This window comes from Thunnus maccoyii, chromosome 9, assembly GCF_910596095.1.
Source record: "Thunnus maccoyii chromosome 9, fThuMac1.1, whole genome shotgun sequence".
In the NCBI taxonomy this organism is placed as follows: Eukaryota; Metazoa; Chordata; class Actinopteri; order Scombriformes; family Scombridae; genus Thunnus; species Thunnus maccoyii.
The window spans coordinates 1,780,108-1,796,543 of NC_056541.1; the positions used below are offsets into that span (position 1 = coordinate 1,780,108).

Sequence of the window (16,436 nt, forward strand, 5' to 3'; positions counted from 1 at the left end):
TGCTGCGGTTCTTCGTCTTAAAGGAATAGTTTGATATTTTGGTTTGTAGATTTATTGGGCTTCAATGCAAGAAGCACTAACGAATGAATGAATGAACAGATTTGTTCTTAAGTGGTACGTTGAAGTTATTTAAGAGCATCTGTGACATTCACTAAGTTTCAGGAGTTCAGAGCCGTCGAACGAGTCATGAACTGACCTGAAATCAAAATGTTTTCATGAACAAACCTCACAGAGAAAAGTCGGAGAGGTTCAGGAGAAGAACATGTTCAGATGTTCAGATGGATTTCAGTCTCATGTCTGTGTGCTGGAGTCGGGACGCGGTTAGCCTAGCTTAGCATAAAGACTGGAAGCAGGTGGGAACTGCTAGCCTGGCTGTGTCTAAAGTTCACCGCCCCCCCCCCCCCCCCCCCCCAGTTATGAGCTGGAACTTTTCCTGGAAATCTGGAGATTTTAAAGACATAAGGAGGAGTTTAAGTTCTACAGTCACAGACAAATTATTCCACTTTTTAGTCTGATTGTGATGTTGAGATTATTATGACGACAATGAAAATGAAAGTATTGATCCAAATTCACAGATAAAATGAATCAATGTCATGTAAAACAATTAAAATGTATGTTTTTGTGTCCAGTCAAACCTTTCTTGAGAAGGGAACATGAATTCATGAAATCCATCATGTCTGCACAGAAACCACAACATGAATATCAAGAAACTGTATTTATACTCTTTTCTTTGTTTTGTGAACACGACTTCATAACTCCTGCAAACTAGAGATTAAATTCCTCACTTCAGCAATATTTACTCAAAACTCTACAGAGTTAAATACAGACAGAGATGAAGGAAGTAAAAGTACCAATACAGCAAAGTAAAAATACTCCATTACAAGTAAAAGTCCTGCATGAAAAATCCTCCTACAGTAAAAGTACATAAGTATTATGAGCTTGATGTAGTTAAAGTATTGCAGTAAAAGTACATAAGTATTATGAGCTTGATGTACTTAAAGTATTGCAGTAAAAGTAGTGGTTTGGTCCCTCTGACTGATATATTATTATATATGACATCATTAGAAATATTGGATCATTTGAACATTTCTTGAAATGAAAGCATGTGAGAAGTTTAGAGGGAAAAATCACTATTTGGTGGAGCTGTTAACAACTCATAGACATGTGAAATGTGACCCCGACTACACACTGCTTTTTGTAAGACGTCAAAAGCCAAAAAGGTTGGAAACCACTGGTTTCATCTTTAACAATGTGTTGTATTTTAAAAGCTTGTTATATTATCCATTGTGTCAAATCTTCATCTGAAAAGTAACTAAAGCTGTCAAATAAATGTAGTGGAGTAGAAAGTACAATATTTCCCTCTGAAATGTAGAAAGTAGCATCACATGGAAATACTCAAGTACAGTACAAGTACTTTAAAATACTTAACAATACTTGAGTAAATGTACTTAGTTACTTTCCATCACTGAATACAGAACAAACAGGTTCAAAACATTATTTGCCAAAAATGTTTATTACTCTAAACAGTCGGAGGAGGAAGATGAATCTCTGCAGCACCAAAGTTCTTCACATTTTTTTAAACTCATGTCTGATCAGCTGACTTCTCCGGTTTGACCTTCTTAATGGCGTCGAGGCTCTTCAGGTGTTTGGTTCGATTCTCCAGACGAACGAGCCACTCCCCCCTCAACCTGAACACACACACACACACACACACACAAATGAGTTACTGAAATGAAACTTCAACGTTATTAACATTTCGTTCAGGTTTGCATTTGTTTTCTGTTCTCTATCAAACTCGGTGCTAAAAGGTTCCGTCTACAAAGCACCAATCAGCTTCTGCCTCTTTACCATGTGACCTCACTGCTCTGTGACTGTGGTTAAAGGAGCTGAAATAAAACTCAGTCTGAAGGTCTGAGGCCTCCAAACTGATTATTATATTTATATTATAATGAATGACACTGATACAAACAACCACTGAGTTAAAGTGAAAGCAATGAAGCCAAAATGTTAATATGTAAGAATATGAGATCCATTCAGGCTGCTAGCTGCTGATGCTAACATTATCTGCTGCTAAGTGGCTTTGTGTTTGTTTAACATTATAACTTGAGTCCTGCAGCTGACGCAGTGATGACAGAGAAACATTCAGAGCTCAGAGACGCCGACAGAGACGCCAGTTAGTTCAGACTGTGAAGAATAAGAAGTAAATCTGGGAGCAGAGAAAGCAGCGAGAAAGACTCAACAGACAGATAAAGCAGCAAAAAAAAACCTTAAAAAAGAAAATAAAGTAGAGCAAATATTGTTGTTGATCAAACTTTATTATTATCAGTATTATCAGTTCAAATTTGTCAGTGAAAGTGTTTTATGTCTAAATTTAAAATATGCAGCTGTGCCCAAATATGGTAAATCATAAATCCCTTCAGTAGTTGAAGGTCAGGAGATGTTCGGCGCCGGAAAACTTTAAAGGGGAAGTTGAAGCAGGCGGGAAGAAACGCGTGCAAGTCGACCAACAGTCCAGATTTCCGACACTTTAATTTTTACTCGACTGTGACTCAATAATCACTTTTATCTCTTCACGCAGAACCGTCTGTGGTTGTAAAAGTCAGTCACACACACACGAGTATTTTAGTAGACTTGCATATAGTAAAGTCATCCTCAGTGTGTGATGTTATGGTGTCTTTGAGTCCAGGCAGATCTGGTATCTTGGTGACAGCTGGAGTGTTATCACCATCACATCAGCGTTTCACTGCGCTTCTTTATTTCACCATCAATCAAACACACACCAACATCACTCTGGCTGTGTGTGTGTGTGTGTGTGTGTGTGTGTAACTTTTATGACACATGTTGTGGGGAGCATTAATCTGTCAAGTCCCCATAAAGGTAATCATTAAATGTTAAAGTGAAGACTTCATTTAAATGGGATGTATTCAGCACATTTCCAGCTCTATATTTATATTCTGGGGCTCTACTGGAGTATATTTGCATGATTTCCAGTTACAAACTCCTTATTTATCTTCTACTGGTCCTTTATGCAGCCCCTCAGTTCAGCCTCTGTCTGAAACAGGCCGTTTTAGCTCCTGTCTCTTTAAGGCCCCGCCTCCTGATGAGCCCACTCTGTTCTGATTGGTCAGCTTCAGGAAGCTTCCTCCGGCTCTGGAGGCTACGTAAACAAACTATAGTAGCAGGATTTCACTTCTTTTTCTCCTTCTTTACTCCAAATGTCAACTTCTCAAATCCATCCGTACATGTTGGAGCTGAATCACATCTGAAATATGAGTGTGAACAACGTGAACGACCTCAGCAAGACGTCGTCACGAGGAGGAAGTACGAGTAACTTTGCAGACGAACTATTCAGAGCAGGTTGAAGCCCTGACTTTTGACTTGCAGGCAGCATTTCTACATACGTTGACCTCAAGTTTTGTAACTTTGACCATTTTTAACATCAACACAAATAACAAAAAAACACAAAAATCAGGATATGAACCCTTTAAGTCAATGTGATGTCCTCTGAAGTGACGGAAACTGTGTGTCTGAAGCCTCTTTCACACATAATTCCTGGTAAATTACTGGGAAAACCTTTCAGGAAGCGCAAGTGATTTTCACTATTCACACATGCAGCTACAGTCAGGAACATTTCCTGAATAGATGGGGGGGGGTCTAGCAGATGGCGGTAATGTAACGCTTATGGATGCCAACCACCATCATAACTCAGTCTGGATCAATATGAATCAACATTCTGTTACTGCGTCGCCTGTTTCCCGCCTCAAATGTTTTCAGAAACACATTTTAACGTACTGTTTAGCTGTCATATGATAAAGTTGGAGACGCGGCCACCATGTTGAAAACAGACGAGCTAAAACAAAACACCACCCAACTCGCAGTACATCACTCACACGTCAAGGCTTGTGATTGGTTCGCTCGCTCCATGTGAAAGCGTCTTTCGCCAGACGTTCGTAACCCTTTACATGCTTGTTACTGCTGTCATTCACAACACAGCTGCACTGGCAATTTTCCCTGAAATGTTACGTTGAGATCTTGAGGAGGGAAATTGGTGCTACAGATGTCCTGCTCCTGTTCACACTTGACCCCATGCAGGAAATGTTCCTGAACATTTCAGGGATAAACTGCATGTGTGAAAAAGGGCCTGAGAGAGAGGAAATAAGGAACATTTACTTTAACAAGTTCAACTCTGTTGCTCATGCCACAACTAGAGGGACAGTGAATGACCTACACACACACACACACACAGGTGGGGGAAAATTGTTCTCGAATCTTTCATGCCAGTAAAGCCCATTGAAATGAATTGGATTAAACATGTATGTGATAAGAGGACAAAGAAAGTACAAACAGACTGTACGTGAGTAAATGTGTGTTTGTTTGTTTGTGTGTGTGTGTGTGTGTGTGGTCCAGGTATTCCTCATGTTGTGGGGACTCACCGGGGGGGGGGGGGGGGGGGGGGGGGGGGGTGCCGAAGCCGAAGCCGAAGCGGGACAAAAAGTCCCATTTAACATAAATCATTAATTTTAGGGTGAAGACTCGGTTTAAAGTTAAGGTTAGTTTAGGGTTATGTTAAGGTTAGGGTTAGGTTAGGAGTCTCTAGGAAATGAATGTAAGTCAATGTAATGTCCTCTGAAGTGATGGAAACATGACTGTGTGTGTGTGTGTGTGTGTGTGTGTGTGCGTGCGTGTGTGTGTAACCTAACCCTCGCTGTCAGCTGTCCTCACTGTCTCTTCACCACTGAGTTTTCTGGATTATTCCATTTGTTCTTTCACCTGCTGATAATCCTCCTGACCTCAACAGACAGACAGACAGACAGATGTCTACAATGAGATTTGTGATTTTTAAAATGCCATCTTCGATTGAAAGCTAACAGTGTTTCCAGGTGGTTTCCATAGTGACCTCTGCTCACAGTGAAACACCTGAACAATAAAACATCTCCTTCCTCGCGGCTCAGCGTCAGTCGCAGCCACATTAAGACAAATACAAAACCACCTGAGAAAGCTTTTAATACTTTTGTTGGTTTATAAAGAGCTGAATGGTTTAAAATACATTTCTGATCTTCTGCTACGTTCTCAGGTGGTCTGGGGCTGGTCTGCTTTCTGTCCCCAGAGTCAAAACTAAATATGAAGAAGCAGCGTTTTTATGCTCCACATATTTGCTCTTAATGAAGCTTTTATGAAAGTTCAATAAGGAAGATCTCTTCCCTCATGTTCTGACCACAGTATATATATAGTATATATATAGTGAGGTGTGACATCACCCAGCGGTTTCACTGGAACCAGTTTGAAGCCCAGAGTTGCAGCTTCTGGTCAGCGCCATCTTTTCTGTTTGGAGCCAGATCCTTCCAGATAAGGAGTGCAGGGTTGTTGCCTTTCACACTCTGGAAACACGTCCTGCTACCTCAGACCCAAGCTAACGTTAGCTTACTGGGAACACCAAGCGCTGCACACTAGGGCTAACGTTAGCTACTTTAGCTAATTTGTGCTAAAAGGGCAGGTACTGTAATCAAGTAACAAACTTAGTGAAATATTGAGGCAAGAGTCCGACTCAGTTTGAGTCCCGGAGCCAACCGTCAATCACAGCTGTCAATCAACGTCCACACATCAGACATCAAAGCTACTGTAAGTCTTCAGATCCACTAATTTAAGAAACTGAGAATAGAAGAAACCTGAAAGTGTATTGTGTTTTTTTTTCTTTTCTTTTTTTTTTCACTTCACAGTATTGCTGAGATTTTGGATTACTGAAATATTGAAAAAAAAAAAGAATTGAGGGAGTTAAGTAATATACAAAATTTACATTGACATCATTTTAATCTTAAATAAAATAAATTTAATTTAATTTCAGTTTCCAGTAAAGCTAGGTGATTGTGAACCTCTTACCAACAACATAAATTTACTGTCATCATGGTTTTTAATAAATAAAAAGCATTAACTTGAGAATATCTATAACAGCTTGAAACATTTAACCAATCAGACATCTCATCAATCAACTGGTCACACTGTGGTTAATCCAGACGTTTCATGTACTGATGTATTGAAAATAAATTGTACCTGTTGTTTTTATCAAGATAAATGTGACAGATTATAGATCAAGTTCCCGACTGTAGACTGAAGAAGTTCTTATTGAATAGTTCAAACAGAACATCTTCTAAATTCAGCCTCTGTATCTGAGCTATCTGTCTGCGTGTCAGCCAGCCTCCATCACTCATCGCTCTGTCATTATCACCTCGACTCCCTGCGACACATTTTTCCAGCCTCTGGCCGGGTCACACATAACGGACACAATTAGTGGGGACTAGATCCGGGGTTAGAGGCGACCGGGGGGCAGATAGCTGTGGAGTTGGGGGGGGTACATGGTAAAAGATAGCCGGGGGATTAGGAGATACATGGTATTGATAGGTGGGGGATTAGGGGTACAGGGTAATGGATAGCGGGGGGATTAGGTGTTATGAAGAGGAGGAGGATGAGGAGGTGGTGTGAGGTTAAGGAGGGATAGAGGAGCAGATGACTGGAGTTAGGAGGGATAGGGCTAATAGTTGGTGTAATGCTATTAGAGGTGAAGGTTCAATAGGAGGATATACGTATATGCTATATGCTTGAGAATCCCATTATAATGTGATGAAAGAAGCAGCAGCAGCTTCCAAACTTTCTCCAAAATTCAAACTGAACCACAGCAGAAACGTTTGGCTGACCAGGAGACAACTGCCTCTGTGGTGTCGGATTACAGTGTGGATTCTCCTCCTAGATCATTTATTTGATGAGGTTTTAAGATCTGTGTGGTACCAAGACATCTGCTGATGCAATGGAAGTGAAAGAATTTAAATCCAGCTGATATTAAATGGCTTTTTTGTCTTCTACAGTACATCACTTCCTGTGTTCTCCTTTTAGAAAAATCAGAAACCAAAGGAGAAATTTATATATTTAATTCTCTAATTAAATGATGGCATCATGACATTATTTTGATGAAATACCATTAGATGGAGTCATTATTTCCATACACAGGCAGAGCAGGCGGTCACACTGAGCCTGATAGCATCCTGCTACACAACACAAGAGCCACAGACTCTGAACAACAACCCACATTAGCTTTCCTGCTAAAGTCTCCTTCTCATCTAACTTACAAACATAAACACGTCTTGTCTTAGCCTGCAGCTTAGCTTGTCGAATGAGCCGCCAAACAAACATTCACCGGGGAAAAGTGCACCGCTAATGTCAGTTAGCAGCTGGTTAGCTAATTAGCCGCTCAGCTGCAGCACATTAAACAGCATGTACCTGCAAATGTCACTTGGGACCCGTTAGATGCTGGTTTGGTTATTGCTCTTCAAGATCTCTGTTAGTGACACACTGTGTCCATGATCTGTGGCTACAGGAGTTTGTTTACATTGTCTCCATCATATGATGTAACACCTGCCAGCTGATATCAATCAAACACAGACACGACATGCCCCCCAGCTACTGTCAATCAAACACAGACACCGAGACGCCCCCCCAGCTGCTGTCAATCAAACACAGACAGTGACACGTCCCCCCAGCTGCTGTCAATCAAACACAGACACTGACACGTCCCCCCAGCTGCTGTCAATCAAACACAGACACTGACACGCCCCCAGCTGCTGTCAATCAAACACAGACACTGACACATCCCCCCAGCTGCTGTCAATGAAACACAGACACCGACACGCCCCCCAGCTGCTGTCAATCAAACACAGACACTGACACGTCCCCCAGCTGCCGTCAATCAAACACAGACACCGACACGTCCCCCAGCTGCTGTCAATCAAACACAGACACCGAGTCATTCATTCTAATGAAACAAAACTATTACCAATACATTTAAAAACATGTTGATGTTATTCCAAAGAGGGATGTGATTTAAATGTGATTTTAGTTGGACTTTAAATTTGTGGCACTCACAGCATTGAAAAATAACATTAGAAAACCTGAAAGCAATATCTTATCTTGCAAAACTTGCTAATTGGGTAGCACAAAAGTGGTCGGATGAGGCATTTTGCAAATAATAAAAAAAATCTTTAATGTTGACAATATTGAGTCAATATTAAACAAGTCGCAGCTTCACTCAAATGGTGGATTGACCTTCACAGCAGGATGGTTTTTATTCATTTCCCCACACAAAGATAAACTGTTGGATCATCTTTCATGCTAAACAAAAGAGAAAGGCGTCAAACTCTGGTGTTAGTTTGTCCTCTAATAGTTCCAGAGTGTCATATTTTTGATTGTTTTATGTTGATGATCTCTTTTTCTTGTCAGTGACGGACGAGTTGAGCTCAGGTTTCAGTCCAGCTGATGTTTCAGCTCATTAGTGATCATCATTACTGAGACCTTTAACAAGCAGACTGTCTGTGAGGGTCGACTGGGTGTGTTTGTCCTGGTATGTCCTCCAGCTTGCTGAGAGACGAAGCTGTTTGTAATGAGAGGATCTGTTTTTAGATGTGTCTATTTACCAGGGGGGCACATGTCCACCCGCACTGAAACCACATTCATAGTCAGTTTGGTCACAGACACCACATTCAAAGTGCTCAATGAGTTGGTGTGTTCAGGATAAAGTGTGTTTGCAGAGAACACAGTCTGATTCAGGCCTCTGGGATGACTTCACCGATTAATAATTTACTCATACTCATGAAATCAATGCAGCAGACCCATAGATATCAACTTTTTTATTGCAGGCATTATTCTTCTTCTAAAACCTGGTGCCTACATTACCCACAATGCACCTGGACCACTGACGGTTCAGTAGGAGATTTTTGTTTATGCTAGTAGTGGCTAATGTAGCCTGGAAAGAGGTCTTGTAATTCCACAGCAGTTATCTGCAGACGTGTTTTCCACCTTCAGTATTGTACATTCTGTTATTTGTGCCTGAATGCTTTTTCAAGTGAATTAAGATGTATGCTTTGGCTTACTAGCTTAAAGGGGATATGTTCTGCTTCTTGTGGTTTTCTGGTATTTATGTCCTGTCTTGAAGTCGGATGCTAAACGTGGTTTAAGTTCCAAAACTTGAGGTGAAGATGTATAGAAATGCAGCCTGCAAGTCAAAGTCAGGGCTTCAATCTGGTCTGAACACCTTGTTTGCAACTTTTTTCTACCTTGCTGACAAGCTGACATCAACTCGTCGCACATGCCCATAAATGGTTGTCCATTCTGTAGCCTTGGTTGCTAAGGTGGTTGCTAAGGTGTTTCCATGTGTTGTTCACGTCGTCCACTCTCATATTTCAGATGTGATTCAGCTCCAACATGTACGGATGGATTTGAGAAGTTGACATTTGGAGTAAAGAAGGAGAAAAAGAAGTGAAATCCTGCTACTATAGTTTGTTTACGTAGCCTCCGGAGCTGGAGGAAGCTTCCTGAAGCTGACCAATCAGAACAGAGTGGGCTCATCAGGAGGCGGGCCTTAAAGAGACAGGAGCTAAAACGGCCTGTTTCAGACAGAGGCTGAACTGAGGGGCTGCATAAAGGACCAGTAGAAGATCAATAAGGAGGTTTTAATTGAGAATCATGCAAAGATATTCCACTAGAATCCCAGAATATGAATATAGAGCTGGAAATGTGCAGAACATGTCCTCTTAAAAACTGTATGTTTAGTTTTTAACCACGCTAGCAACATGTCTCAATGGATGGAAATGTGGGTCCATCAATTTAGTCTAGACTGAAATATTTCAAGGTTTGTTCAGGCATCCATGTCCCCTTCAGGATGAATCCTACTGACTTTGATGATCCTCCGACTTTTCCTGTAGTGCCACCATGAGGTTTTAGTTGTTTGTTGAAGTATCCCAACAACTATTGGTTAGATTACTGTGAAATTTGGTTCACAAATTCACGCTCTCCATAGGATGAATTGTAATAACTTTTCATCTACCACCATCATTTGGTTAAATATTTAATTTGGTTTATGACCAAATACCTGCAAAACCATAGACTGTAAAAAAAAAAAACAATGGCTATAGCCACCGTGATGTCACTCATTGGTTTGTGGGCTCAAGTTCTGAAGCCTCGAGTTTGCATTTTGACTGTCGCCATCTTGGATTTTTGGAGCCAAAAGTGATCATATTTGGATGAGAGGGTGGAGCTGACCCTAATACTAGCAAGCTGCTAGCTTGGTTAGCATGGTGCATTTACAGTCTATAGTTAACTGTAATAATGCTAACGTTAATTTTGGCGAGCAAAAAACAGGCTTAAAACAAAATGTACTCTTTTCGCTGTGGTAGCGACTTGTACAGCCACAGAGCTGCTAGCGTGGCTGTGGACTTGTTTACTTCCCATAAGTGTGAACATGGTGAGAGGTTGACTTGCTGCTGTATAACTGAGTGTTTCTTTGTGGTGCTGAGCAGTCAGATGTGATGTTACTGACTTGTTGAGCGCGCTACCGTTCATCCTCTGCTCCTCGGTATCAGCAGTCTGAGTGTGAGCATCGATCCTCTTCTCCCAGAACGACTTAATGTAGAGTCTATCATGGATCAGAGCCACGTTCATCTGCAACAACACAACACTCAGTGTAAAACTACTGTTGCTAGCGATACTGTCTACAACTGATAATACCAGCTAATACTTCTCAAACACTAAATTCACATCAAGCTGAGACGCTTTGTTTCAGCTCCTAGAAGTCAGCAAGATCTTCAGCTAGTGGTAAATTGTACCTTAAAATGCAGTTTACTGTAAGTTCTAACTGAAGTTAGTAACACCTTAAGCCCTCTAACTGATCACTAATAGTCAGTAAATGGTTTATAACTCACTATAACGTAGTTGTCAGTGGATTTAAGTGTTTATTAATGTGGACACCCCTAAGTGTTTGCTGCTGCATAAACAGATAATGAATGACAATATAGTAAAACACAGTTATAATGTGTCCTTAAGTTGAGTTGTCTAAAAGTGGGAAATATGAAATGGAAAATCTCAAGTAAACTAGAAGTACCTTAAAACCAGTGTTAGAGGAAGTATTCACATCCTTTACTGCAGTAAAAGCACCAATACAGCAATGTAAAAATACTCCATTACAAGTAAAAGTCCTGCATGAAGTTAAAGTATTGCAGTAAAAGTACATAAGTATTATGAGCTTGATGTAGTTAAAGTATTGCAGTAAAAGTACATAAGTATTATGAGCTTGATGTAGTTAAAGTATTGCAGTAAAAGTACATAAGTATTATGAGTTTGATGTAGTTAAAGTATTGCAGTAAAAGTACATAAGTATTATGAGTTTGATGTAGTTAAAGTATTGCAGTAAAAGTACATAAGTATTATGAGCTTGATGTAGTTAAAGTATTGCAGTAAAAGTACTTAAGTATTATGAGCTTGATGTAGTTAAAGTATTGCAGTAAAAGTACATGAGTATTCTGAGCTTGATGTAGTTAAAGTATTGCAGTAAAAGTACATAAGTATTATGAGCTTGAAGTAGTTAAAGTATTGCAGTAAAAGTACATAAGTATTATGAGCTTGATGTAGTTAAAGTATTGCAGTAAAAGTACATAAGTATTATGAGCTTGATGTAGTTAAAGTATTGCAGTAAAAGTACATGAGTATTCTGAGCTTGATGTAGTTAAAGTATTGCAGTAAAAGTAGTGGTTTGGTCCCTCTGACTGATATATTATTATATATGACATCATTAGATTATTAATAGTGAAGCATCAGTGTTAGAGCAGCATGTTACTGTTGTAGCTGCTGGAGGTGGAGCTAGTTTACACTACTTTATATACAGTTAGCTAGTTTAGTCTAGTGGTTCCCAACCTAGGGGTCGGGCCCCTCCAAAGGGTCAGCAGATAAATCTGAGGGGTGGTGAGATGATTAATGGGAGAGGAAAGAAGAAAAAACAAAGTTCTGTTTTTGGACTTTTTCTCTAATCTTTGATTTTTGCTGAAATATTGGATCATTTGAACATTTATTGAAATGAAAGCATGTGAGAAGTTTAGAGGGAAAAATCACTATTTGGTGGAGCTGTTAACAACTCATAGACATGTGAAATGTGACCACGACTACACACTGCTTTTTGTAAGACGTCAAAAGCCAAAAAGGTTGGAAACCACTGGTTTCATCTTTAACAATGTGTTGTATTTTAAAAGCTTGTTATATTATCCATTGTGTCAAGTCTTCATATGAAAAGTAACTAAAGCTGTCAAATAAATGTAGTGGAGTAGAAGTACAATATTTCCCTCTGAAATGTAGTGGAAGTATAAAGTAGCCTTTTCCACCACTGCTTAAAACTCTACTTTATCACAGTAAATGTATTTATTTACTTTTCATCACTGGATAATACTGATTCTACCACTAATACACATGATACAGCACTACTGATGTTACTATTCTTTCTTCTGTTAGTGTTACTGTCATGGTTGTGATTACAGTTTTAACCTTTCAAAACAGGTTCACACAATTTTACAAGTGATTAAACATTAATAATGTTAATATGACACTCAGCAGCAAATCAGATAACATTTAACTACAATGTCTCATATAAATCTTATTTATAAATATGTCCCATTATAGTAAATCCACACACAGCTGCAGAACTTTAAACTGGCACACAGCAAGTTATAATGAACTTTACTTCAGGAAAATACTTTAAATTAGCACTTTAATGCTTAAATCTGTTAAAACACATTTCAATTATGTGTTTGAGTGTAAATTTGATAAACCAGCAACTACATCAGAGCAGCAGACTGAATAACAGCCTTTAATGGACTATAATGGCTGTTATTCTAATAATTGACCTTAAACACTGTAAACATGCTAATTATTGATTAATAACTAAATTATTTGAGAGTTAGTGATTAAAATCAAAAAGATTAAACACAAACCTTCTTTCAGAGCTTCAGCTGAGCGTTCGTCAGCCTTGAAGGGTGGATGAGGTTGTATGTGTGTGTGTTTTACATGTGAACTGCGGTTGGTCAAGCATCCTGTAAATCACTCATTTAATCGGCGCATGTTTCCCCTCCCTCTCTCTCTCTCTCCCTCTGTTTATTGTGTTGCTCTCTCGTCCGTGTCTCCCTCTCAGACTGGACTCTGTGTTTGGATTTAACTGGAGTGCAGAGACGAGGATGAACAGAGAGAGAGAGAGGGGGAGAGAGATGAAGAGAGAGAATGAAAGACAGACAGAGACTCAGGATGGAGGGAGGCGTCAGCCAGAGAGCTCAGAGGTGTGAATTAACTTATTTTTAGATTCAGTTTTTTATTACTCGACTTCACCGAAGCCTCGGTTCTAATTGACTCATGAAGGTTTTAAGTTGTTTAACTATTTTTAAGCTTTAGAAACTCTCTCTAAAGGCTCCCTGTGGAGGAGTCTGACTGCTATTGTTGCCATGGAGAGATGTTTTTGTCTGAGAGCAGCACAGCTCTATATGGCAACGATGACTGTCGCTCCACCACTTTGGTCTGGACTGAAATATCTATAAATAACTATTACATGGATTACTATGATTTTTTGTGTGCGCACATTCATGTTCCCCAGTGGATGAATCCAACTGACTTTGATGATCCTTTGATGTTTCCTGTAGCGCCACCATGAGGTCGAACTTTTAGTTCTTTATTGAAATACCTCAACAGCTATCGGATGGATTCACACATCCATGTTCCTCCTCAGGACGAACTCCTCTGACATTTCATCCAGCGCCAAATTGTGTTGAATACTTTGGTTTATGACCACATTCCCATCAGCCTCAGCTGTACTTTTTATGAACTGCTAATTGGCAAATGTCAGCATGTTTACACACTAAACTAAGATGTGAACATAGTAAACATTTGACCTTTTCTCAATACAGAGTATGGCAAGTTTGGACTTGTGTACTTGGGAGTTCAGGAGTCCAAACTCACAAGGACAGGAAGACGCAGTACGATCATTTATAGTTGGAACAGCAGCGTTGTTGCTGATGTCGTAGAAGAAAGAAGCGGACCAGAAGTGCAGACACAGGTGCCAGATGGGGAAACCTCTTTTATTTCACAACGTAGACAGAGAGAATTCCAACGTAACAGAACGTGACATGCCTCTGTCAGCCTAATTCCTGTTTACCAGACTCCTCGGCACCTTCAAAGTCTGAAGAAGATATTACTCAATTTCACTTATCTTGGACTTTGACCAAATGTGAATGGGCGTCTCTGCACTATGTGTGTGCGTGTGGTACTCCGCCCCTTTCCCCAAATATTTCCAGATGTCTCCTGTTTGCTTGGTGGTCTGACATGTTTGGCATTAGGTCACAATGACCTCCTCCTCCTCCACACTGACAGCAGCAACACACCTGTACCTGTCTGTTATTATTATTATCTGTGAGACCAAAATGTATCTTCCAAAAGGAATTACATCATAAATGATAATGCTACAGAAACATAAGAGCCAGCGGTAAGTTACTGGGACGAGCACGTGTTGACTGGCTGATCTTCTCAGGAGTCGGGCTGCTGCTAGCGGCTCCTCGCATCTCTCAAAACTAAACAAATTTACAAATATTTATTTGGATGAATCGATCACATCTTGGAAATCTAAATGGTTACTTCCCAACAAGAAGTCTGCCGGCTTTGCCAAAGGAAGTCTCAGACGTGTCTGAAGTCTCAAGTGTGGAGAACATCTGGGTAACGTTTATGGCTAAAAGTGTCAAGAATCTTTTAGACATATGCACACTAATACTAACAAACGAGACTATTATCATTATTACTATATATGGTTGTATGTTTATTATTATCATTATCATTATTATAATAATTACTAGTGCTCTCACTTTCTCTTTCTCCCGTAATCAATCCGTATTGCTTAGTTGCTCTTTACATTTAATGTCTTTTTCATTGTAATATGATGTTGTTTGTCATTATTTTTATTTGCTTGTTCGTTTATTTGCTTGATTTGTCTTTTTTTCCCCTTTCCACTATGTCTTCTTAACAGTATCACCATATATCACATTTATATATATATATACAAATAAAATATATATGTTTCAACACATGAAATACGTAGCATATCAACATTTCTACCCGTTGAATAACGATGTTTTATAGTGTGACAGCATAGAGACATCTGCACTCAGTGAGCAACTTTCATAGGAATGAATGGAGCGCCATCTTGTATCACAGTTCTCTGTGTTTGGTGTGTTTTCTCTTTTTGCAGCGCTTTTCTGAAAGTCAAATTGGTGAAAATGTTTCCTTCATTTGTTTGTGTGTTTTCTGTTTAGGATTATATATGTAGATTTCACAGCAGACATTTTGACTTGTCCTGAATGTAAGACTCCTGGTGCATCAGTGATGAGATGTCAGTCATCTTAGTGTCTTAGTCTGGAGATGCCAAGAGGACACACACACACATACTGAGAGTTGTGGAGTGTGTATGACATCATCATAAACACAGATCATTTTCCCGGGTCAGTTTTCCTGGACAGTGTTGAGTAAATGTTCCAACACACACACACATGTGATGTCTTGGAAAAAACAAAAACATTTATGTTGTTTATCTTTAATTAGCCCGGATGTGACAGCTGACAGAGTGCTGACAGTGTGTGTGTGTGTGTGTGTGTGTGTGTTGTAGACATATATATCTTGTAGTTCATGAAGGCACGCTGTGATTAGAAACAGAAAGTGATGTGGTTTTACAATCATGTCATGAACTTCAGAACACATTTTACGAGAGTGATGTGTGTGTGTTTGTACTTGTTTTTCTATCTTTGTGAGGACCGCTGTGAAGTTTGGACCTTTGGGGACTGAGGACGTTTTAGGAAAGTGAGGACGTCCTGGCCTCCTCACAAAGGGTAGTTTGAGGGTTAAAACTTAGTTTTAGGGTTAGAAATGAGTTTAGGCATTTAATCAAGCACTTAAATACAACTTATGTACTTGCACTTTACTTGAGTATTTACATTTATGATACTTTATACTTCTACTCCACTACATTTCAGAGGGAAATATTGCACTTTTTACTGCACTGCACTACTATACTAGCTACTACTAACATTTCAGATAAAAATTATTTACATTTAATAACATATATGTATTTAAAATAGACTGAATTAGTTTGACACCGATCAACAGAAAACAACTCTTAAGTAATTACACATGTAAAATACATAATCTGTATTACATGTAAAAATCTAAATCTGAAAAAGCTGTGAAATAAATGTAAAAAGTACAATATTTCCTCTGAAACGTAGAAATATAAAGCAGCATAAAATGTAAATACTCAAGTAAAGCACAAATACCTTAAAGTTGTACTTGAGTAAACGTACTTTAGTTAGTTTAGGTTCAGTTTGGAGGAAGAGGAATGCATCATGTCAATGAGGGTCCTCACAAGGATAGAAGTACAAATGTGTGTGTGTGTTTGAGTCAGACAGTTGGGTGATAGCATGTTTGACATTTCAACCCTCTGAGGGCGTGATATGATGCTGTCCAAGGGTGTTACACACACATACACAGACACACACACACACACACACACACACACACACACACACACGCACACACACACACAC

At 39.4% G+C, this 16,436-nt stretch overlaps 1 protein-coding gene across 5 annotated transcripts; it reads right to left on the reverse strand.

The window, feature by feature from the left end:
- Positions 1–1,534: 1,534 nt before the first annotated feature.
- LOC121903425 (protein FAM240B-like) lies at positions 1,535–12,903 on the reverse strand. Of its 5 annotated transcripts, none has more exons than XM_042420430.1 (3): positions 12,798–12,903; positions 10,361–10,482; positions 1,535–1,688 (listed from the first exon to the last, which is right to left on the reverse strand). In XM_042420430.1, the coding sequence occupies exons 2-3, from the start codon at positions 10,480–10,482 to the stop codon at positions 1,583–1,585; spliced, it is 228 nt and encodes a 75-aa protein (XP_042276364.1). In that variant the 5' UTR covers positions 12,798–12,903; the 3' UTR covers positions 1,535–1,582. The 5 variants fall into 5 exon arrangements, 3 of the variants coding, with proteins under 3 accessions (XP_042276364.1, XP_042276366.1, XP_042276365.1); XM_042420432.1 differs by lacking the exon at positions 12,798–12,903 and adding an exon at positions 10,922–10,964; XM_042420431.1 differs by lacking the exon at positions 12,798–12,903 and adding an exon at positions 10,743–10,780.
- Positions 12,904–16,436: the final 3,533 nt, after the last annotated feature.

Excerpts from the sequence above, each read along its gene's own strand:
- LOC121903425 (XM_042420430.1), bottom strand. The coding sequence starts at position 10,482 with ATGAACGTGGCTCTGATCCATGATAGACTCTACATTAAGTCGTTCTGG. Across the intron at positions 1,689-10,360 it reads AACGGTAGCGCGCTCAACAA|GTTGAGGGGGGAGTGGCTCG; the intron begins GTCAGTAACATC and ends GTGTGTGTTCAG.